Below are 25816 nucleotides of genomic sequence, written 5' to 3' on the forward strand. Positions count from 1 at the left end.
TTTTTTCGAAAACAAAATATAGCCTTTGTTAATCAGGTATAACGTAGCTTTCTACTGGTGAAAGAGTTTTCAAAATCTTGCAATAAAAATAACCAATTTTAATGAAATTTCAGTCTGACCCGTCCAGAAGTGTGAGCTGTGCATTGCTGGATGAGTCAGTCAGTCACCTTGTCATTTTATATATTTAGATAATACCATGCAAATACTCAAGTGTTCTTTTAGGATGAAGGAGACCATTTTTCCCCCACAAAATCATCATAGTAATTTGTGTTCTAGTGTTTATCACAAGTAAGACCACTTCGCAACTATTTCCTGCGTGAAGAGAATTACGCCAATGTGAAGAGACCCCCAGGGGATTCTTCATTCCTGCTAGTCCAGAGATTTGGGGAGCTGATCCGCAAGCTGTGGAACCCTCGAGCGTTCAAAGCTCATGTGTCACCGCATGAGATGCTGCAAGCTGTTGTGCTGTGGTCCAAGAAACGGTTTCAGTTTATAAAACAAAGTATGTATAGTCTAAGTATTAGCTTCTGCAACAGACTATAGAAAAAGGATAGACTGTATTGTTAACTAATAATTTATGGGGCATTCTGAACCAGTGGTAAATTAAATATTTTTTTATTTTTATTTTTTAAATTCTTTATTATCAATAAATATTTTACAAAACATATATAACGTTATATTATAATGTTTAACTTAAATTATTAATACTTACAGGCTAAGTCGCGCCTCTTAAAGTTTATAAAGGAATATTATCTTACACGTTTAATCATAGATAGTTACATTTATATCACAAAACGAATTAATTGAATGCAATATACTTAAATGGTATATTCGCTTACAAAAAAAAAAAAAAAGTTATTATTTGTTTGAAAAAACGCGGGTACAACTAGGTAAGTTATGCCTACTCGTATTAGTAAACTGTCTCAGCTTGCATTACGAAACCGGTACACTGGCCAGTGTACGGTCCGCGTGCAGCGCTACCCTGCCCCTCGCACATGTACGGTAGGCAGGCGAGAACGGGGAATTCAAGATGATGCACACGTGTCGTAGGTATTAGTTACGCTATGCATTCACACCAGCCCGCGGAAACAATAAGCAGTGATGGGGCAATTTGTACGTTCCGTATTTATCGATATACGGCAAATCTGTGGTCTTAGTTTTACAAATATTATTTATGAGAGGATTTTTATGGTTTTTATTCATATTGTAGAATTTTAATGTCAATTTTAATATAAAATCAAGTAAAGTAGGAAATTTTATCTCGTGGTGTAAGTGGTTTAAGTTACTCTTAAAAGGAGTATTATAAGATATTTTTAATGCTTTGTTTTGTATAACTTGTAGAAGCTTGTAATTAGTAACACAAGTGCTGCTCCAAATAGGGCATGCATAAGTTATGGATGGTCTGACAAGTACACTGTAAATTTTAAGTTTAGTTTTAGGGCTAAGATTACTCTTACGATTTAAAACTGGGCTCAGAGCACCGAGTGCTTGCGCGCCCTTGACACGAAGATTTGCAATGTGTTTAGTCCAATTTAATTTAATATCCATAGTTACACCAAGATAACGCACGGAATGTCTCCATTCCACTCTATGCCCGGCAATCTCCAGTGTTCTAAAAGGAGGTTGGCGATGTCGTGTAAATAAGATGGCTTCAGTCTTATTCTCATTTAGCTTCAACTTCCATTTAGTGAAGAAAGTGTGAAGTAGATCAATCGATAATTGCAAACGACAAATTATTAAATCAATGTCATCAGATGATGTGTAAGAAGCGGTATCATCTGCAAAACAGGCTAGACTGGTTCTAGGTTGTATTGGTATGTCGTTCAGATATAACAAAAACAAATAAGGACCCAATATAGATCCTTGAGGGACGCCAGCAGGTACCATCTGACACATTGACTTGGTTTCACCAATTTGAACCATGAATTTACGATTACAAAGATAAGACTTAATTAGTTTTACTAGTGACAATGGAATACCCAAAGCTGCTAATTTGTGGAGTAGGCCTTCGTGCCAGACGCTGTCAAAGGCTTTTTCTAAGTCTAATAGGAACATACCAGTAGATTGGTGAAGATTAAGATTGTTGGAGACATGTTCACAGACTCTAGCCAGTTGGTGAGCTGTAGAATGTGCTTTACGAAAACCAAATTGCTCGTTAATAAGCAAATGTTCGGAAGCCGCATGGAGACGAGAATAAATAATCTTCTCAAACAATTTCCCCAATGAAGGCAGTAAACTAATGGGTCTGTAATTAGACGGTACAGAATCGTCCTTGCCTGGTTTCTTTAAAGCAATTACTTTGGCAACTTTCCAGGCGGAAGGGAAGTAGCCCAAGAATAGACAACCATTGAAGATTTTTGTTATTAGAACGACAGCCTTTTGAGACAAGTTTTTTAGAAGTGTATTTACAATGTCGTCGGCACCAGGAGCCTTACGGGGTTTTAGTGATTTTAGTACTGTACGTATTTCTGCTGGTCGAACAGGATGTGTTAGATTAGAAATGGTATAGTTATGAATAATATCTACAGAGTTTTGAACTGCAACATCCAGGTCTGTGCTTGGCCAATTGTAGGTAAGTCTCATATTGCCAAGAAATGCAGTAGCAAGAGCATTGCACTGCTGGGTAGTATTGGTGGTTAAGGTGCCATCAGTAAGTTTAAGGGGAGGTATCGTGATGCACTTTGGCTTCAAGGATCTGGATACCCGCCAAACATCGGCCCGAGGGTTGTCAATTTTGGATAGTTTTTTGTTCCAACTGTCATCTGTGTACATTTGGGCAGTAAGATTAATCAGGCTACAAAGGCGATTTATTAAACTACGAACAAACCTCTTCAATGCTCCTTTAGGTAGCCCATTGTCACAACGACGCAAGTAATTCTTGTATCTGATCATTCGTTTTATATGCTGGGGCAATTTAATGACAGTATCTTTGTTAAATGTGCCCATGGGCACAGATGCGTCTCTAGCACTTAGGATAGTTCTGTGCAGATGGTCAACAGCATAGTCAATTTCTTCTACTGAAGAAAATGTATTAGAGGAAAGATGAATATTTTCATCTAGCTGAGCCCGATAATTTCTCCAATCAGCATTGTGGTAACGATAATAACGAGTTTTCAAGTTTCTATGCAGATTACCTCCAATGGTAAAGTATATTGGATAGTGGTTAGATGATAAAGCCACTAATGCATGGACATCACTGATGTTTAAGATATTATTATGTGCCAAAACCAAGTCAGGTTTAGTGGCTTTATAATCAGAAGAATAATTAACTTGTGTTGGAATATCAGGAGCAAGAATGTTATAGTCATGGTGCAACATGTGACCAAATAGAACTCTACCACGTGTATTAGTGTAACTACTTTGCCAAAAGGTGTGGTTGGCATTCAAGTCGCCGGCAATAAGTACACGGGTACCAAGGTTCAACAAAAGGTCCAAATCACACTGCACAAGAGGCAAGTTGGGAGATTGATAAACAGACACTAAAACATGTTCATGACCCGATATTTTAACACTAATACCAATTGCCTCAATATTTTTAGTTTTAGGTATGGTAATTAGAGAGTGATTTATGTTATTTTTAATTAAGATAGCTAAGTGGTAAATTAAATATTAATATTTACTAAATATACTTGATGATTTGTAAAACTTTATTTCACTATACAAAAATTTCTATTTTTTTTATTTATTAATAAAACAACCGGTCAAGTCTAGGTAGGTAATAATCCTTACTATATCCTTACTATTTACTATTTTACTATATATATTATTATAAATGCGAAAGTGTGTCTGTCTATCTGCTAGCTTTTCATGGCCCATCCGTTTAACCGATTTTGGTGAAATTTGGTACATTGATAGCTTGCATCCCGGGGAAGGACATAGGCTACTCTCTACCCGGAAAATCAAAGAGTTCCCACGGGATTTTCAAAAACCGAAATCCACGCGGACGAGGTCGCGGGCATCATCTAGTTTACTATATGTTTAACCTCTTACTTACCTAGGTGTCTATTCTAAGTACCTCCTACTTCAAAATATTAATGTTTGGTTTATTTGTTTCTTTTCTTTTCAGATGACCCAATAGACTTTATGTCATGGTTCCTGAACTCACTTCACTTAGCTCTGAATGGTACGAAGAAGCCTAATAGTTCCATAATATACAAATCCTTTCTTGGACATATGAGGATATATACAAGGTCAGTGTATTCCAAACCTTTTAAAGACGAGATGATGCTTCAACTTTGACTTCTGTGTTTATGTTTTTAAAAATCCTGTGGGAATTCTTTGAATTTCTGAAAGGTTTTTCGATATGCAAGCTATCTCTGTACTTCATCAAAGTCTGTGAATAGGTAGCAGACAACAGACACACACTTTCGCATTTAGAATATTCATCATCATCATCAACAGATAGATGTCCACTGCTGGACATAGGTCTCTTGTAGGGACTCTAAATTTATTAGCGATTAGCAAGATATTTACTAAGATAAATAAATTTAGACAGGCGCTTGAATGTGAAGAGTTTAATAAGTACATTCTTCGTACATTGCTACGATAGTCATTTCACATTCAAATAGATCTGAATCACTATATCTTACAAATCCAACATCTGACTAGCAAAAAGTGTAATTTATTACCTATTTTGAATAAATCATTTGACTTTGACTTTGATAGTTAGTCAGTTTCTCAGATTTAGAATACACCCGCCATTCTGATATCAGGCTGGCGGCTGACTTACTTTTTATAATAACTGTGGTTTTAAAATAGTACATTGTATCAAATTTTACGTACATTTGGTATATTGCTCGTACATTGCTCTCATGTATGAAGCATGCCCATTTGTACACATACACCCGCCATCCTGATGCACACAATAATTTTAGTGTAAGTAACATTAATTCTTGGTAGAAGTCGCTGTTGGGCGTAGGTCATTCGAAGGACTTTTCATATTATTAATGACTAGCTTATGCTCGCGACTTCGTCCGCGTGGACTATACAAATTTCAAACCCCTAGTTCACCCCTTTAGGAGTTGTATTTTCGAAAATCCTTTCTTAGTGGATGCCTACGTCATAATAGCTATCTGCATGCCAAATTTCAGCCTGGATCCGTCCAGTAGTTTAAGCTGTACGTTGATAGATCAGTCAGTCAGTCAGTCAGTCACCTTTTCCTTTTATAAATTTAGAAGATAGAAGATGACTATGGTAAAAATTATGATTGTCTAAAATATACTATTATAAATCGATAAGAATGTTGCATGCAATAAATTGTAAAAAAAGTAATTTAATGGTAGTAGAATAAATGGCTATTTTATTTTATTTATTTAATATTAAGTCTTCATAATTTTTTTCAGAAAGTTACCGCCCCCTGAAGCAGAGGACGCGGCGAAAGTAGATCTTAGCAGTGAAGAGTACAGTGAAATGATAACCGAGTCGCCGTTCCTCTATTTGACTTGCGACTTACCACCAACCCCACTATTTACAGATGAATTTAGGGAAAATATCATTCCTCAGGTAAGGATTTCAAGTACCTATATTATAAGAACTTACTACCTACCTCTTTACCTATAGGTACATATAAAAGGATAAACCATGACACAATATTAATAGGACGGCCTTCCTGGCGCAGTTGTGAGCACTGTGGTCTTATAAGTGGGAGGTCCCAGGTTCGGTTCCCGTCAGGGGCAATTTATGATTTCTAAAGCGCCTCGGGTCTGGTCTGGTTGGAGACTACGGCCGTAGCTAGTTACCACCCTAGCGGCAAATCCGTGCCGCCGCCAAGCGATTTAGCCTTCCGGCACGATGCAGTGTAGTAAGTGGAAACCAATAAGGGGTATGGGTTTAATATAACTGCTATAGTGCTATACTATACCCCTTCCCAGTTAGCCCACTTCCATCTTAAACTGCATCATCTTATGTAATGGAATAAAAAGAAGGATTTAGCTTATTTAAAATATAGTATCTAAGAACTTGAGACTTGATTCTTGAGACTTGTGATGTTCAGAAATACCACCTGAGTGAAGCTGGGTTGAGTCATATTTTTGATGCTATTTTGTTGTAGGACAAAATTACAGTAAGACCGTTTTAATACGTCATTTGTCAGTTGTCTAGAATGTAAACATTTATAAATAATATCTGTCCCGGCTGTACTCACGTGTATAGTCGACGTTAGCCCGACTAGTTTCGAACCCATCCGGGGTCCTTTTTCAAGGGAGTCACTCTCAGTCACAGCCGCGGCGCGTGCGCGAACGCGCTAAAATGTAAACATTTATTCATGAAAAACTTTCAATTTATTCTTCAGGTAAATCTGTACCAACTTCTATCAAAATTCAATGGTCAAACGTCGAAAGAATATAAAACCTACAAGGAGAACTTTTTGAAGCGGTTCGAAATAACACAATTGCCGCCATATTTAATACTGTACATCAAGCGGTTTACCAAGAACACGTTCTTCGTGGAGAAAAATCCCACAGTAGTCAATTTTCCAGTCAAGTGAGTACACAATTTGTACATAATACCTACTCGTATATCAGGGAGACAGCATCAAGACCTAAGCCGCAGCAGAAATGGCAGATATATCGAGAGTTACATTTTTGTTCCGTTTGCCGTGGAGACCCTTGGGCCATGGAGTCTCAGGGTGAGATCTATAGAGCGCTCTGTCTTTGCTTAGACTTAAGACAGAGTTAAAACGAGACGGAGCTATATCTCTCACATAAATCTGTCTCGTTTTAACTCAATCTTAAGTCTGAGCTAAGTCAGAGTGCGCTCTATAAATCTTACCCTTAGTGCTAAAAAAAAATTACGAGACATTTCACCGCGATTTATAGCCTCATCTGGTGACAGAAGGGCAGGCTCATCTTTTGCGCAACGGATCAGCCTGACTGTCCAGGCCGGAAATGCAGCCAGTATTCTTGGCACCATTCCACGCGGCTATGATTTGTATAGTAATTAGATAAGGTCAGCTTTAAGTTTTATTGTAAACTAGCTATAGCTATGCTCGCGACTTCGTGCGCATGGACTACACACTTTTCAAACATCTATTTTACCCCCTTAGGGTTAAATTTTCAAAAATCCTTTCTTTGCGGATGCCTACGTCATAAAAGCTATCTGCATGCCAAATTTCAGCCCGATCCGTTCAGTAGTTTGAGCTGTGCGTTGATAGATCAGTCAGTAAGTCGGTCACCTTTTCCTTTTATATATTTAGATATGTAAATAATCTTAATTAAGTCTAAATTTGTACTACAAATTAATAATGCTTGTGACGTCATCACAAATTCAAAATGGCGCATCTGCCAAGATCATCCGTACATCAACTCACATCGTACTTCCATGAGCCTAAGACAATCGGGGCGCTAAGATACCGCAACATTACCTTATTATCTAAATTACTTAATTATTTTGAGAATATCACATAGTAAATAATATTTTGGATGGTTTTACAGAAACGTGGATTTTGGCGACATCCTCACCCCAGAAATTAAAGCCAAGCACAACGGAAAGACAATATACGAATTAGTTGGCAACATTATTCATGATGGAACCCCAGAAAAGGGCACATACAGAGCCCATGTGCTGCACACACCTACACAACAATGGTAAATTATATTAATTTTACTATACTATATTAATTACGTAAGTTTGTGTCTTTGATTTGCTGGTATAAAAAGTATCCTATACCTATTTCCAGGATAAAAGCTATGTGCCAAATTTCGTCAAAATCGCTTCAACGATTGAGCGTGAAAATTAAAATTGCGTGCATAATTAGTAATTAGTCAAGGTGCGTAGCAAACGCGTGATTCAAACTCCAAACGCTTTCGCTGTTACGGCTTTAATCCATACTTCCATACTAATATTATAAATGCGAAAGTGTGTCTGTCTGTCTGCTAGCTTTTCACGGCCCAACCGTTCAACCGATTTTGATGAAATTTGGTACAGAGTTAGCTTATATTCCGGGGAAGGACATAGGCTACTTTTCATTCCGGAAAATTGGTGAGTTCCCACGGGAGTTTTAAAAACCTAAATCCACGCGTACGAAAGTCGCGGGCATCAGCTAGTTATACATAATTTTACTTATTGCAAATCTGAAAGTTGGATGTTTGTTACTACGTAAAGGACGCCACAATAGACTAAACCGATTAAATTTGCATAGGCTACTTTTTATTCTAATAAGGTTCCATTTTAAAAAATCCTTTTTCCATGTGGACAAGTAAAATGACTTATACTTGCAGCTTTGCCAGCTAAGAATTTGCTTGTCAGAAATTCGAGTAAACTGTATTTCAGATGCTACTTAACCGATTTTGATAAAACTTAGCACAGTACATAAGTCTGACTAATTGAAGATGCTTTAAATTGCAAATTTCTAGACCAGTTTTTGTTTGAGCGTGCCCAAGCAAACTAAGTCCATACTAATATTATAAATGGCAAGTGTGTCTGTCTGTCTGCTAGCTTTTTACGGCCCACCAGTTTAACCGATTTTAGGCAACTTTTTATCCCTAAAAATCAATGAGTTTTTTAACCACGGGAATTTCCCGTAGTTAAAAACCACCACCCTAAATTCATGCAGACGGACGATGTCGTGGGCATCATCTAGATTCTAGTATTTAATATCACTGTATATTTTTTCAGGTATGAAATGCAAGATCTTCACGTGACAAGTATTTTACCACAGATGATCACTCTCACGGAAGCTTACATACAAATATATGAATTAAAGCAGGACTGATCTTAGTTTATGTTTTATGTAAATGTAAATAAAACAAATTTTACGCATTACATGTTTTATTTATAACATACAAATCGAATGTTCAGGATTTTCTCCATTTTATGAGATATAGTTGTGGAGGAGCTGGCGAATGGAACTGTACTACTCCATGATTTTTATTTTTTATTTTATTCAGATACAAGTTAGCCCTTGACTGCAATCTCACCTGGTGGTAAGTGATGACTTAATACAGGACGGCGAAAAAACTCGACTTCGATTGCATTTTTAAGATCTAGATTACATTTTTCAGATCTAGGATTGGACTAATCCGGTTTTTTGAGTTCCGTACCTCAAAAGTAAAAACGAAACCCTTATAGGATCACTTTGTTGTCTGTCTGTCTGTTGGTCGGTCTGTCAAGAAACCTACAGGGTACTTCCCGTTGACCTAGAATCATGCAATTTGGCAGGTAGGTAGGTCTTATAGCAGACATTAGGAGAAAAATCTGAAAACCGTGAATTTGTGGTTACATCACAAAAAAAAATTAAATTGTGGTTATGAACAAAAATTAGTATGTATTTTCAATTTTCGAAGTAAGATAACTATATGAAGTAGGGTATCTATCATATGAAATTGCTTCACCTGTGCATTCTAAAAAAGATTTTTATTTATTTTTATGCATCAAAGTTTTTGAATTATCGTGCAAAATGTCGGAAAAATACGACTAGTACGGAACCCTCGTTGCGCGAGACTGACTCGCACTTGGCCGGTTTTTTTGAAAATGATAACAGGGATCGACGTTACTGGATCAAGATACTGCAATTCGAAATAATATATCCACGATAATAATGTATTTTGGGCTAAAGAAGACTAGTGCAGTTCTGTTTGCCAGCTGCTTCGTTATTTTCTATAACCTATAACACCCATTTAATTTAGAATGAATCGTTATAAACTTGATAAGGAATATATTAAACAAAATACTTTGTATTTGACAGTGAATAATAATTGTTTTATATTACAGACAGTATATAGTAACATACATTATATATAAACACATAATAATTAATATTCACTTTGACATAAAGATTAGGTATCCTACTACACTTTTTGTAGTAGTCTTTCACTTTATATTTGCAACGTTGTCATAGTTCTTTGAACAGTGAAGCAGTGGTAAAAGCAATTTTTTATACAAAAGAAACAATAATGATTTTTAAAGGTATGATCAATTTTTCCTTAGATGATAAATAATTAAAACTTAAACATGATAACTTCTCAGAGTAACACGTAAGCGACGCGATTGCCCGGCGCTTAAGATGTTCTAAAGTTTGATTTTCACTTGTACAACATTTAATAAATAAGAATTAATTTACAAGACGTGCCGTCAAAAAGTGATTGAAAATATCCCCTACCTTGGGGGTATACAGACGATTTATACTTTAACTTTATCTGCTTAAGGTAATATTTTCACAAATGTGGCATACTTATCATTATGATTTTATTGTAAATTCGCGGTACAGTACGCGGCAGAAAATATAGTACATCGACCTTTAGAAAGAGATAGCGGTTTCGTAGAGCGTTGTCTCTGTTGTTGAGACCGACAAAACGTTACATAGGTATGAGTATATAATATATATAGACACCGCTCTACAAAGCCGAAATCTCATTCTAAAGGTTGATGGACAATATTTCTTGCCACCTACTGTACCTATCATGTGCCTTGCATGGCACGTCGTTTACGCGTTTAGCGGGAAACGATTTGTTTATTTTAAAGTGTGCTAAGAGAAAAATAAACAGTAAAAAAAGTAAAAGTTTAAAATAACACTTCACTTTGAAACCAAATTGAACTAACGACAACACTGCAACAGTCTGGGCTAGTGACTTTCACCCCTTTTGCCTGCCACTCGCTTGAATTCACCCATGTTTGTGGTGGAGATGGGCGACCCGTACAACACCAGCTGGTCTATTTGCGTCACGTCACAACCAGACTGGTTGTCCTTAATGAATAACTGAATGTTTTGGACACTCTGGAATTTCACAAACTTGACAGGAACTGGGTTACCATTTTCCAGATCATTTGGAGAAAACCTGTAAAGGATGGATTTAAAATTGAAAATTGCTAAGTAAATCTGGATTTTTGTTAATCGAAAACAGGTCTAGCTTAAAGAAAAGTTCATGCCACTAAGATTTCTATTTTTTAGTATTCAGGTCTATTCATTCTTGCCTTGAAGATAGTATGAACTAGCTGATGCCCACGACTTCATAAGCGTGGATTTACATTTTTTAAAATCCCGCGGCAACTCTTTGATTTTCCGGGATGAAAAGTAGCTTATGTGTTAATCCAGGGTATAATCTATCTCTATTACTTCATCCAAATCCGTTCAGCCGTTTTTGCGTGATTGTGTAACAAACATCCAAACATCCACACTTTCACATTTAGAATATTAGTAGGATTAATAAACATTGGACTCATAAAGTACATGCTTATGTAATACTAATATTAATCCATACTAGTATTATAAATGCGAGAGTCTGTCTGCTAGCTTTTCACAGCCCAACAGTTTAACTGATTTTGATGAAATTTGGTACAGAGAAATTTGGTAGTTCACGTTTTGGGGAAGGACATAGGCTACTTTTATGCCGGAAAATTAAAGAGTTCCCACGGGATTAAAAAAAACCGAAATCCACGCGGACGAAGTCGTGGGTATTATCTAGTTTTGTTATGAAAGGATACCATTATACCAATTTTGCATTTAATAGCTGTACAAATGTGTAAACTCAGTTTACTTACTCCAAATCTTGTACTGATGCATTCCCAGATGCCTGATCAAAATCTAGCGTTCGTGGTTGATTAATGAATAGCTTCACAAACTTGGGGCCCTTGTCACTGGGTGCCTTTATCTTCACAGAGTGTAGTTTTACCAGCTAAAAGGAACGAAAATGTAGAAAATTTCAAGGTTGATAAACAAACATGATAATATGAAAAAAATTACATGATGCAAAAGTACCAATATACATTTAGATTTTAGATAAGTGAAGTTATTGATGTATGTTTTATAAATTAATAAAAGATACATAAGGTTTCAAAACCAACATTTCTTGTAAATGACATCACCGGATAACACCACTGGGGTGTTGTTTACAAATACTTTTTGCAACACCACTGCCAACTGTAATTGTTTTTTTAACGTAGAACCATAGTCAACCCTGACTAGGGAGGTTCTAGGTTAAAAAAACAATTATAGGGGAGTTGTTGTCAAAAAAGAATTGTACACAAGAATTGTTTGGTCTGGTGGGAGGCCTCGGCCGTGGCTAGTTACCACCCTACCGGCAAAGCCGTGCCGCCAAGCGATTTACCATTCCGGTACGATGACGTGTAGAAACCAAAGGTGGGTTTAATAAAAACTGCCATACTCCTTCCAGGTTAGCCCGCTCCCAACTTAGACTGCATCGTCACTTACCATCAGATGAGATTGCAGTCAAGGGCTAACTTGTATCTGAATAAATAATTTTTTTTTTACATAGGTAAATTTCAGCCCAATCCGTCCAGTAATTTGAGCTGTGCATTGATTGATGACACAGTCACCTTGTACTTTTAAATATTATTTTGATATGGAGGTATGGATTACCTGATTGAAAGAAATATTAATTATAAGTTGCTCATCACAGTCGCTGGCCAGGTAGCCTGCCCCACTGGTCAATGCGTGAGCTAGGGGGTGATCATCTGCCTCGTTCAGACATTCACATTCACTCTTTGTGATGAAAGTTGTTAGGTCCATCTAGAAACAACACCTGTCATTTTAGTTTAGAAATTGATGCTAATTCTGTTGTACACATTCAAAACTAAGTTGATACATTTAAAAGTGCTATTCCTTAGCTTATTAGTTTAGAAATTGATGCTAATTCTGTTGTACACATCCTAAACTAAATTTATAGGTTTAAAAGTGCTTTCCCTTAGCAAAAAGGGAAAAGGGGTAGCAATATATTTTGACTTGTCATTTTAATGTAATTTAAAGACAACAGAAATAACCACAATTGGGTATTTGACCCCAATTCTTTCATTACTTTATTATAAATTAGAATAAAAATAATGACGTAAACTGAAAAAACTAATTAAATGGATAAAATAACAAAAAAGTTATAAGCATTTAAATATTTCTGATTAGACAGAGATACCGATACAGCAGTTTGACACACCTACTAATGCCATAGTAGCTTCGTGAGGTTTCATACAAATTTTCGTTTTGCGAGAAAGGGAAAGAAGACCCTCCCACTCCAAAATTAAAATGCCTGTAACTTTGTAAATCTTTGTTGGATTTTAATATTTTTTTTAGTGTACGTCATTATTTTTATCCTAGTTTATAATGAAGTAATAATATTTATCAAATTCAAAAGTAGGAAAATACCCAATTGTGTACAACAGAACACAATACAACATGCAGGTTTTATGCAGAGTAAATTAAAAATGGCACATCCTGTTTGCACAGTTTTCTATACATGTCTGCATTCAGACTACAAGGCAACTGCAATTTGGATGTAGATTTATTTCAATTCACATAACTAACATAACTACAGTGTCAATATCTTACGCTGAGTGGACAGTAATAGGCTAGTTTTAAGGCCTGACTATAAATAAAACTTACATGCCCTGCAACAGTATTGTCATCATCACCAGATTCCTCAGTACCATAATACTGTCTCACTTTACTCTCCAGAGATGCTGCATCTGCACCTTGTAGGCGATCGATCCTCGTCTACACATTATAAATGAAAATACTTGATATGTTATAGAGTTAAAATTACAGCAATAAATAAATAAAACGGCTAAGGAAATGCTCTTTGGTGTTTTGCTTGTGTAGGTATTGCAGTACCTAATAATCTTAATGTTACATTGTAGCTTTAGGTATTTATCCTTAATAGAATTTCACTAGATGTTTCTAAGATGGACAAAATATTTCGAGCAACTCTATTTCTCTAGTTGAGAACCATACTCCAATGAGTCTAAGGATTCTCCCACACCATACGGTCCAATCCACTTCACACTTTTGTACGACAGACTGGACTATGTGACCAAGTATACAACAGAATTACTTCAGTTTTAGAATACTAGCTGATTTACGTTTTTAAAGATCCCGTATAGCCTATGTCACTCAGGAATAATGTAGCTTTCTACTGGTGAAAGAGTTTTTAAAATCGGTTCAGTAGTTCCAAAGATTACCCCCTACAAACAAACTTAACGACATTACCTCTTTATAATATTAGTATAGATATGGCCAGTAGACTTTGACTAAGAGTGTGCGAGATTTCTTATGCAGTACTATGTACTTACACAACTTTAAAGTCATACGTAAAATTGTAACTTACTCTATTTCTGAAGAATAAGAACGTGGGCATAGCACTTATTCCCTGAGCACTGGCTGTTTCGGCGCACCTATCTACGTCAACTTTCAGGAATACTGCTCGTGGAAACTTAGCCGGTAGCTGCTCGAAAATAGGCGCAATGCGCTGACATGGTGGACACCTTGAACAATAATTAAGGAAAATCTTTGCAAATTGTTCTTACTGCGATGACTCGAAAACTTGAGCAGTCAGGTTATACTTACCATGTCGCTGTAAAGTCCACGACAACAAGCTTCGTTCCGGCGTTAGCCATCTCAGATTGGAAATGGGCTTCATTTTCGATCACCGTAGCACCCATTGTAATTACAAATTACAATAAAAGTTAAATACAAAACAGGAACGACAACAATGATGATACTTCAAATTTCAAAATGGTTGACACAGACACACAATTGACATTTGTGATTTGATTGACCATAGACAATGAAAGAAACGACTTTTCAGGAAGCGCGAAAGTGCAGAGGGGGTACCTATTACAGTCGTCACGGGTAACATTGTAAACGTGTCAAACATTGTAAGTCGACGACGCGGCTCAGTGGAAATAATGGCGTTCTTCGTTTACGCATTCAACAAAAGAAATATTAATATTACAATAAAGCTATTTTCTAAGGCTGTTTTATTATTGTTATTTTATGTAATGTGAGTTTTTTCAGATTGACGGACTTTGGTGGGGCGAGGTCGCATTAAATTACTTACCTATCTTAATTTTCAAGTAGGTACCTAACGGCCAACGGCCACCTTTCATGTTTTGCACTTTGGAGCATACTTTTAACTTAGGTACTCTGTACTCGGTGGGTAGGTAGATATCTAGATAAGTATAATACTAATCTTTAGCAAATTGTTTTGGTCACGAATAAATTACCAAGATTATCTCGAGGGAATAGCAAAATCGCCTGCAGCGTGACTTATCCTGGCAATTATTTACGCTGAGCCTTGTAAATCACCACCCATTTCTCTGAATAAAGCTATAAAAGGTATATAGGTACCTAATGTATTTTTTCCTCAACATCAATACACCTACTACCAGCTAAAAATCCTTGTGATTTAAGTATTTGTTGCATAGTTGCATGTGGAAACTTTGTGCTATCCGTGATAATTACATGTATCCGAGCGAAGCCGGGGCGGGTCGGTATAGTAAGTAAAGCGTCAAGCAATTAAAATAAACAAATCCGTAATCATAATAACTTCTACACTCTGCTAACATGTTAAAGTAATTTTCCGCATTTTTTTGATTTTCCACGATTAGTTTACACAGGCGCTAATTATTCATAGGTAATAATATAATTAAGAAATACCTACAGCGATAGCCAAGTGGTTAAGACGTTAACCTTCTATTTAAGGGGTCTGGGATTCTATCCCGGGCACGACCCTTTACTTTTCGGAGTTATGTGCATTAAGAAATTAAAATATAAGTAGGTACCTACCTATCACTTGACCGAGAGTTCTCCATAATGTTCTCAAAGGCGTGTAACGTCTGCCAATACGCACAGTCCCGGCTGCCCAAGTGACCAGCAGCAGCTGGCCAAGAGGGGAGAATATGCGTCGCTGACATAATCCTTTCTCATCTCTGAGAGGAGACCCGTCTCAGTAGTGGCCAGTGAGCCAGCAGTGGGTTGATGATGATGATGATGAATACCTACAGACAGCTTATAGGTACGTACCTACTCAGATGCAGGGTGAATATTAGGTACCTATACCTACTTCACAAAGAATTAGCGAAAAAACGCACGGTGCTCGTAAATTGTAAGAACTTGGTATGATAATTTTAAATTCCCGCATTTAAAGTTGCCGATTAATTTACACAGGCGTTAATTTAAAAGATAGCTAGTACTACCCACAGCGATTAGGTACCTATACCTACCTACCTACATGTAGGGTGCATATTACTACAAAATAGGAAGGTAATTATTAATAGGAATAAGTTTATTTTAAGGAATGTTAGATTGCAATAATTTCTGATAATCAGTTTTAATTGGCGAAAGAATGCTTGCTCTTACGTGATAAGGAGGAAAACCATAGAATAACCAGATTAACCGACAATAGCTTTTCGAGTCGCAAAGCAATCAATGGACATAGCTATGACATTAATCGCGTTGGGCCGGAATAGCACCTCCACACCGCAAAGCCTGCTTCCTAGATGGACAGACAATATCAAACGAGTTGCGAAATGAGATATACTTATACTTAGGTGCAGACACTACTAACCTCATTCGCATAATATCTTTGGAGGTAGCACACGAGTAGATGTAGTAGGAGAGGTTAGTGGCTTAGTTGTGACAGCATAGGTATATCAAACGATCACGCTGGTTAAGTCATGTTGACTCAGATCGGTTAAGTGGGTAGGTAGGTAACAGTACTGCCTTTGGGCACTATCTACTCGTGTGCTGGTGTCCGTATTTGGCCTTTTGGTTTAATAACCTAATAATAACCGTAACTCTGTTCTGTATGTTTACGGCATAAGGTACTGCGTGATGTAATGTATGAGTAGCTCACAAGATAGATGTGCAAGTGTTCTTGAAAATGTGAAAGACTGTTCCAAAAGGAGGACGCGTGCCCCAGAATGTACAGAGATGATAATATATGTGCCATTTAAAAAATGTACAGGGATGCTTTTTAAGTGCCATTTAATAGTAAAATCTTCTATTTCAAGAAAAAAAAAGTCGCATGTTGTTTTGCAGTTCAGCCTGGGGCAAATTTTGTCCATCTCGTTTAATTTGCTGTCTACTTTAAGAGAAATCTCTAAGTAATCCTCAGCTTTTCCACAAAGTTGGTCGCAGTAGCGTATTTGTTTTTCATCGCAGCAAATAAAAACGGATCCAGTTTGAGAAAAACGGCCAGTCGAGACTTGTTTTCCGATGAAGACGTCTATTTCGTTCGTCATTCCTACAGAACTTAAGATGTTGCGTTTAAACTATTGTTTTTTTATTATAATTCAATTATATGGTTTTTCTTTTTGTTTGACAACAGAAGTAATTAAGTCTGAGTGGGATTTGCCGACAGACAACGAACTGTACAAGTATTTAAGTACTGTTAAAACTGTTGTCGATTTTTGTGCCGAGTATAAAGACCAAGTAGATATTAATTTAGCATTTGGTTTATTCCTGACAAATAGTAAGTATTTTTGAATTTTCAGTTCAAATTAATTAACTAAAGCATACTTTGTACACCAGTATAATATGGAAACGCAGCCCATAAAGGTACCTTTCTTGTTAACGAGGGGGAAATCTTCTCAAGATAGGTACTCTACATCCTGGGGAAGACATCAGGTTACTTAAGTATTTATTTGTTAATGATCGAGTAGGTACTTAAGTATTTATTTGTTAATGATCGAGGAGGGAGAGCGGGGACCCTGAGATACAGGTTTTGCAAATTTACTTCAGGGTCCCTGACACAATTTTTAAAAAGACCTTTTAAAACAAATAAATCATTTCATTTCATTTCATACTTATAGGGGGTTTACCCCTTTGGCGGCCACCCTTAGCGAATATTGGAAAACTTTGAGATCTCTTAAGAGCATATCTACACTAATAGGTACGAATCGTAAATAAACTGATTTAATTTTTTTCAGTAAACTTGGGTAATGCTCTTCTTAATAAAAAGAGAACGATACCAGAAAATGTGAAGAACAAAATAAAATATATCATAAACGAAAACAATGAAATCTTGGATGATTACATATACCAGGAATCTTTGATTGAGAGTAAGACGGGCGAGGATCGTAAAACTAAGAACCTAAGTAAGTAAAACCTTATTTATCGATTGGATTTTCCATATAATATAATGAATTAGTTATACTCACTTTTATTGAACTACACCCTCGCTTCTCGTTGCTTGCCAACTCATTTCTAGATTAAAAGAAAAAAAATCTGTCAATTAGTGTTAGTCAGACTCGCACACGATGCCGGTTGGGCAGACGGACACACGGACAAACGGACGGACAGCGCAGGCTTAGTAATAGATTCCCGTAGGCACTCTCCGGGTCCCTAATCATCGGCGATCGGACATATAATATAGTTAACGCATTTGAAGATAGGTATATACATATAGGCAGTGGCGTGCAGGTCATAGAGGCATAAATGCACTGCTTACCCCAGTTAAAATAGCTTAATGCATATTTTCTATTATGACCTGCAGTGAACAGGCTCCTACTTAACTAGTGCCTACCCTGGCTTCAAACCCTGTGCACGCCACTGCATATAGGTATACTATATATCAACTCTTGCTAGCAAATTGAGCTCTGCTGCTTACGCTGTTAGAAAGATTCGGCAGTTAACTGACGTGGAAACCGCAAAGATAGTATATTTTGCTTACTTCCATAGTATTATGTCTTATGGAATCTTAATATGAGGTAAAGCGGCAGATATTGGGAGAATTTTTGTATTACAGAAAAGGGCAATACGCGCAATTTATAACTTAAGACCACGCGATTCCCTTCGAGAGAAATTTATGGAAATAGATATCCTTACTGTAGCCTCTCAATATATTTATAATAACATAATTTTTGTAAGACAAAATATTCTTAGTTACAAGAAAATTGGTGATCTACACAATAGGCTAACTAGAAACAGAGACTAGCTTGCAACTCCTACCTTCCGCCTCAGGAAAGTCCAAATGTCTTTTGTGGGTATGGGTATTACCTTTTATAATAAAATCCCGCAAACTATTTTGGACTTACCTTTGCACAAGTTTAAAAAATCTATTAAAAATAATATGCTCCTGAAAAAAGCATAATTATTACACAATTGAAGATTATCTAAATGATAAAAGAGCGTGGATTTGACCTGCAGCTCGTTCCAGCAACGCACAAGGCTGCAAATACTATTTTATACATGGCATAATCTTGTACCAATATCAAATATTTGAAAAGAGCAACCGCCGAGTTTCTTGCTGGTTCTTCTCGGTAGGAAAGGCATTCCGAACCAGTGGTAGATGCATCCGACTATTCGTAAGTACCTACTTGTAAAAGTTTATTCGAATAAAAAAGATTTTTATTTTATTTATTTATTTATTTACTTACGAGATTCCTATATAGAGATCTTACTTAATAGATAGGCGATCATAGCCTTAGTGTTTAAAGTAAAGACTTCGGCTTCCTATTCGAGGGGTCCGGGTTCGATCCCGGACACGCACTTCTAACTTAAAAAAAGAATATTAATTAATATTCTTGCCAAGTTAATTGCTGACTAATATTCCCCTTTCCTCTACAATTTTTAAAATGAGTAGCTATTCTATTTCAGAGAGTATTTTGTCTCTATTTAACAATGCAACACACTGGGTCGAAAGTTTGGAGAAATTTGTCTACACCGTGGAAAAGCGATTTACACCAGATCAATCCAGAGAAATATATTCCCCTTTTAGTTTTTATATGAAAAAAGTGAACAATCTTTATAAAGGGTTCCCGACTCCCACAGATTCTGGTGAGTATAATGCATAAATTTTAAGTTCTCATATGCCATTTTAACTTTAGGGTGCCAACTGCCATGTCGAAAGTACAATTTTGGTGAACCGTTCTTTTCCTAGGTAATTGACACAATATAGAGTTAAAATGGCGAGTGAGTTCTGATTTTATACGGACTATTTATGTACTTAGGTACCTACCTAAATTTTTGCTTTTGATGCCATTTACCTCCCTCTTTTATTTTTTATTTGTTTTGTTTTTAGTTTTTGGTCAATTTTGGTAACCATTTTTAAATTCAATAGGTCGCAACCTTAGTAATAGCCCTTGACTGCGATCTTATCTGATGGTACCTAAGTGATGATGCAGTTTTAACCCGGGAGGTCATAGCAAACGGGTTGCCAGGTCATCTTATGTCCGGTAAAAACCGTCACTCATGAACGTTTTGCTATAGAACCAATAAAAACTGCCGATGAGATTTTGGCTCCTAAAAAGAATTTGTTTATGCGCTCCTTGTAAATTTTACAAAAAAAATAAAAACCGACTTCGATACACAAACACTAAAAATTATTGAAAAATAATTTAATTTATTACCGAATATATTATGTATACAAGAGTTAATATAGTTTCATAATAATACTTTTTGGTGCCGGTGCCAATGAGGTGCCATTGTGGAGTCTCATAAAAATATGAAGTCTAGACGATTCGCGCAGCTAAAGCTAATTGGCACCGGCACCAAAAAGTATTATTATGGAACTATATTAACTCTTGTATTTTTCAATTTTTAGTGTTTGTGTATCGAAGTCGGTTTTTATTTTTTTTGTAATTTTTTTTTATTTCACAATTTTTAGTGGCCCCATGGAATTATGCTATGACTGGTTAAAAATCTACTGTTTACTAAGCTATTACACTGATCGCGAGCAATTTACTCTTATCCGTTGAGGAGTTCCAGTATCTATCTTCGAAGATGTTCATCAGATCTTCACCAAATTTAAATGGGACTAACTTTGAAGTATACCCTTTCAAACAAAAAAAGAATTTTCAAAATCGGTCCAGGCGTCATCGAGTAATCGGGGAACATACATTAAAAAAAAAAAAAAAGATTCCGACGAATTGAGAACCTCCTCCTTTTTTTGAAGTCGGTTAAAAATAGTCCCCTACCAGTTTGACGGAATACAACAGGTGGAAGCTAGTTCCACAGTTTGTAGCAGAAACACTTATCTTGGAATTATGGATGGTGGAAGCGTATAGGTACCAGGCATCCAGGTGGTGAAGCTGGTTTCTGCGACGTACTTAGGATGGTGTAGTCATGGAACAGGAAAGGTGCTATCGGTTCAAACAACTTTCAGAACAGTCCTGGCTATGTCACTTCGGTGTTTCTACTAATGGCTCATTGGACATTTTGGAGTTGTCGAACATTGTGAACAGCCTTTTGTATCTGATCAAATGGAAAGAGTTGATTTTAGGGTACACACTACTCAGGCACATAAATATGCGGAATACTCCATACTGTCGAGACTTTTGTACCTATAACTATAGGAGCCTAAATGCTTGTGTTAATTGGAAGTCTCGTTATTGTTTGGATGAGCACTTAAAATATAACTACGATTTTTTATAAATTCTAGATGAGTGCCTGATCTCTCTGTCTAGAAACCCAACAAATAAAAAGCTATCGTCACCACGATGTTCCGTCGATGATTTCTGTCACGATATGCTGAAACGAGGGACGAATTTTGGATATGCTTTAACACACAGGTAAGATTTATTGATAACTAGATGATGCCTGTGACTCCATCCACTTGGATATAGGCTCTTAAAATCCCACAGTCTCTCTCTTTTTATCCCGGAAAATCAAAGAGTTGATTTTCCGGGATAAAACGTTATTTTCAGCCAAATCGGTTCTGTCACTGTGGCGTGAAGAAGTAAGTAACGAAAATCCTAACTTACGAATTTTCATATTATACTAGCTTATGCTCGCGACTTCGTCCGCGTGGACTACACAAAACCCCTATTTCACCCCATTAGTAGTTGAATTTTCAAAAATCCTTTCTTAGCGGATGCCTACGTCATAATATCTATCTGAATGACTCTGAATGGGAATCTATAGTAGAGTAAAAGTAAAATAATTATACTTACAGACTTTACTGTAATTTGTACACCATAAAAATACACGTTTATACTGAAATGGACATAATACAACATGCGGCCTGTCACTAAAATAGCGATCTCTTCCAGACAACCTTAGTTATAGTTAAGTATCTAGTAAGCTGAATTACTTAATTTAAATTAGATAAGTAAAATGTTTAGTAACTTAATCTAAAGATATTTTTTACTATTATAGGATTGTTTTCTTACTGATGGCTCGTTTTGGACGCGGCTGCAGTATTTTCTCCGAGCAGACCGATAGAGGATTGGTACAGCAGTTCTGTTCAACGGCCCATGCTGAAGCTGTGTATATTGCGGAAAACGGCTACGGACTAGCCGATCTGTTCATGGAATTGAGTTAGTATAGTTTCAAAACCTATATTAAATGCTAAAATCGAGATACTTATATAAAAATCAAGCTTTGCAATAAATGAACATTTGACTAAATGAAAGCCTGAAGGAATTTTTGAGGAGGTGCTTCTAGTTAGTATACTTAAGTTGAAAATGTATTTCCAATAGTCATTACCTAACCTAAAACCTAAGTAGGAGACTAGAAGAGTCAGGAACTGTGTTTACTGTTTGTGCACGGTAGAGACAGCTAGGGCATGTTCCATGCTAGCTGGACACTTTTGGGTTCGTTAGTTTTGATTATCTACAGCGTGTCATGAATCATAGTTTAGTTTAGTTTAATATACTTTATTGTACACCAAAAAATAAAATAAAAAAGACACAAAAAGAAACATGTAAAAGAAGAACATACAATCAGCGGCCTTATCGCTGTGAAGCGATCTCTACCAGGCAACTAGGTTGAAGAGGATTTAAGGGCTAGTGAAAACTGGGTTTAAGGTTAATAGATTAAGACATTATTTTCTTTGTATTACAATAATTAATCATATTCATATCACAGTGCCTATAAAGTAGAGACACGTAGTATGTAGTCCGACGCCTTCGATCTCTTGGTACCTAATTAATGAGTAATGACGAACACAACGATCAATAAATTAACATCTGGGCTCTGGCTCAGTAGGTACGTGCGCCAGTTCGGGGTTCGATCAAATGTGTTTTGTTTCAGTTACTCTATGCACCGTTGACGGACACTCTCAGTTCCTACACCGCATCTGGATGGACAATATTCTGAAATTCCAATCGCCAGACGGCTGCTTCGGAGTCATACCTGTGAAGAAGATCCACCCCATTGGCAGATCCTTCTTTGCAACGAATTTGGGCAAATATAACAATCTTCTGCAAGACGGATGCAACGCTCACACGACCGGAATAGCCGCGGCGACATTCTCGGCCGCTGTTAGATTTATTATAGAAAAATATTACTAAACACAGAAATATAATAGCATACCTATCAAATTACTAACTCTCAAATGCTTTTTATTTAATTGCTTTAATCAAATTACAAAATAGTAGAGTACTTAGGTTCTTTAATCAATGTAAGACTTTGCAACATGTTTTGAACCTACTTAGTATACCTAACTATAAAGTAAGTTCTAAAAAGTATTTAATATTTTATAAAACATAGGATAGGATATTTTATATACCTAGTTAGGTACCACTATATAGTCTTTGCTACAAGATTCGATAAAAAATTTGCGTACGCGTAAATGGAATGTTGACGACATAGGGGTGAAAACTCGCCCGGTGTCTTGCGGTACGGTACGGTGCTGGTACAAAGGTGATGGGGGTACAAAACAAGATCGAACAGCTCCTGAGCACACTCTCCGAAATATTATATCCAGTTGGTAAAACACCGATAGGCCGGCAACCTTACGGCGGTGATCTACGTTTCTTATGATAAAAGTACTAAATAGGTATGTTATAAAATACAACTGAAAAATATGGTTAATTTTAGGTACTTACCGAAGGCTGAAGAGGCTAAATTAAATTGCTATAGGCTAGGTATGGCTCTGAAAGATAAAGCTAGAAGCGCCTTAATTTTTTAAAGAGCATTTTCATATATTTGTCAAATTGTAAACTAACAAGTGAACTCGTTACTTCTTCTTCTTCTTCCCCACCCCTTTTTGTGTCTCTCCACTATTAGAGGTTGGCCGTCATCTCGTCATATAATTTCCTGTCTTTCGCCAAACCAAACGAAAAAGTTTGCTGCGTGTGCTATCCCAATTCTCAGTCCATTCTCCGATAATTCTATCATAGGTATTCTTGTAGTATTCTTTAGAAGCCATAATATTATCTATCCTATTTTTGGTTTAGGGTTTATTGTGGTAGAATTGAAGTAAAACACAAGAGTTTAGAATTATGTAATTAAAAAAGACAAAACAGTATAATTATTGTTGGTTCGTAAACCTAGGCGTTATCCAAAAACTAGTTAGAGAGCTAATCTAGACGGAGAAAGTCATTCGCGAAACTGGGAATATTACAGAAACACTTATCCGTAGGTAGATTGTAATTTGTAACATAACGTAGTGATAGTGAAACTTGCTAAAGCAAGATTATTGAACTTCAAAGTCTCCTTTGTAATATACTTACCTACTTATAGTCCGCGACAGGTTGAGATGGCGATCGGGGTATGAGGCGCGGGGGGGGGGCCCTGCACGCCTGTCCTTCACCCGCGCTCACCCGCACTGTGTTAGCGCGTTGTGCAGAGTGTTCCCTCCCCGATTGCCATCTCGACCTGTGGCGTACTATAACTGGGTTTTCACTCTTCAGTCTTCACTATGAAATAATATAATACTGTGAACAATCTCGCACATATTCATGCTTGACAAGTAAACATTATATAGCTAGAGATACAGAGATTGTGTTGGGTAAGCAACGTTTACCCAATTTGGATGGGTGTCCGAATTTAAGCTTTACCTTCCTTCCTTCCTTCCTTCCTACACCTTTACATTCCTTCGTGCATCGGAGAGCATAATATTCAGCCATTTAGCACCAGCTATTATCATTCATCATTATCAACTGCTAGACGGCCACGGCTGGAAATATGTCTCTTGTAGGAACTTCCACACGCCACGGTCTTGCGCGGCCGCTCTTGCTTTGCACTGGTAGAATTTCTGAAGATAGTTTCTTAGTGTAATAAATTATTAATGGATGGCTTGTATGGATTTTACCATCTTGCCACCGAACCACAAGACGTCGCGTCGGGCGAGTTTTCATCTTTATGTCGTCGACATTCCATCTACACGCACGAAACGTTTTGCGTCATCTTTCCTAAGGTTTGAAATACTCCTCCACGATCTGTGTTTCCTACCAATTACAATCCGGGTATCTTTACAACAAGAATGAATAGGCATCTTCTAGATACCTAAACGCGTCCCATCTTAGGCCTCATCATCACTTTCCATCAGGTGTGATTGTGGTCAAGCGTTTGCCTATAATTAATAAAAAAGGCAATTAGAAAAGAAGAAAACTCTAAATAAAATGTATTTGGTATATACCTACCTATTTCCCATTTAGATCGCCACTAATGACTAGTGCGGAAACTAGGCACATAATATACGAATGTATTCCATTGAGAAATACATAATGGAGACCTTGGGTTCCAAATTCATCCAAATACATAAATCCAAAAAAAACTAGACCTTGATTAAATGTTATTCATGTTACAAATCTTTTATGACCAGTAATTAATGAGTAATCGATCATTAATGGCGATTATTATTATAGTACCAGGCCGTTACGGATACGCTATTTAATGTGCTTAATCCTAATCAAAAGCTCTAATGGTCATTATTCATATTTGTTTTGGTGATTGTGATGATTCATGGCAGAGAGTACTTAGTCAGTATAGACAGATTCAATCTAGATGTAATCAATTTTCAATTTTCAATCTTACTTCCTTGTTATAGTAATAATATTATGAGCGGAGACGTCCAAAGCTGGACCTATGTAGGTAGTAGGTACCTCATGAGAGTAGCTATACTCTTGTATTCTATACAACTGCCTCGTTGGTCTAGTGGTTAGTATGTTTGAGTGCGGATGACAAGGTGCTGGGTTTGAATCCGGTCGGAACAAAAATAGGCGTTGGATTTTTCTGTTAAGAAATTCTCAGTAGGTACTAGCATGGAGTTAGAAAGTCAGATTAAATATTAGTCTGACGATTCAAAGGCATTTTCAATATTTATTTGAATAACAAAAATTTATTCTTTAAGTACCGCCTATTGGCAATAATTAAGCTTCGCAATTCATTGAGCGGTGTCGGTTTTTGATTTGATCATGAAGAGGA

At 36.8% G+C, this 25816-nt stretch overlaps 3 protein-coding genes across 3 annotated transcripts in view; 2 read left to right on the forward strand and 1 right to left on the reverse strand.

Annotated features, from left to right (window-relative positions):
* The window catches only part of Usp39 (ubiquitin specific protease 39), a 41226-nt gene extending 32469 nt beyond the window's left edge, over positions 1 to 8757 (forward strand). Inside the window, exons 6-11 of the mRNA XM_034985265.2 lie at positions 277 to 502; positions 4067 to 4190; positions 5343 to 5502; positions 6290 to 6480; positions 7431 to 7583; positions 8614 to 8757. Coding sequence (XP_034841156.1) covers positions 277 to 502; positions 4067 to 4190; positions 5343 to 5502; positions 6290 to 6480; positions 7431 to 7583; positions 8614 to 8710 — 951 coding nt within the window. The 3' untranslated portion in view covers positions 8711 to 8757. The remainder of the gene's footprint in view (positions 1 to 276; positions 503 to 4066; positions 4191 to 5342; positions 5503 to 6289; positions 6481 to 7430; positions 7584 to 8613) is intronic.
* A 337-nt stretch (positions 8758 to 9094) lies between these two features.
* On the reverse strand, positions 9095 to 14472 carry Txl (Thioredoxin-like). The gene is made up of 6 exons (XM_034985288.2): positions 14288 to 14472; positions 14049 to 14205; positions 13328 to 13438; positions 12314 to 12463; positions 11476 to 11609; positions 9095 to 10772 (listed from the first exon to the last, which is right to left on the reverse strand). Exons 1-6 carry the CDS (start codon positions 14380 to 14382, stop codon positions 10559 to 10561), a joined length of 861 nt encoding a protein of 286 aa, XP_034841179.1. The 5' UTR covers positions 14383 to 14472; the 3' UTR covers positions 9095 to 10558.
* Positions 14473 to 16909: 2437 nt separating this feature from the next.
* LOC117997167 (uncharacterized) lies at positions 16910 to 22993 on the forward strand. Its single transcript, XM_034985348.2, has 6 exons — positions 16910 to 17195; positions 17653 to 17820; positions 19322 to 19501; positions 21105 to 21234; positions 21821 to 21981; positions 22697 to 22993. Exons 1-6 carry the CDS (start codon positions 16940 to 16942, stop codon positions 22954 to 22956), a joined length of 1155 nt encoding a protein of 384 aa, XP_034841239.1. The 5' UTR covers positions 16910 to 16939; the 3' UTR covers positions 22957 to 22993.
* The last annotated feature ends 2823 nt before the right edge of the window (positions 22994 to 25816 follow it).

The sequence above is a fragment of the Maniola hyperantus genome, chromosome 4 (assembly GCF_902806685.2).
Source record: "Maniola hyperantus chromosome 4, iAphHyp1.2, whole genome shotgun sequence".
NCBI classification, from domain to species: domain Eukaryota; kingdom Metazoa; phylum Arthropoda; class Insecta; order Lepidoptera; family Nymphalidae; genus Maniola; species Maniola hyperantus.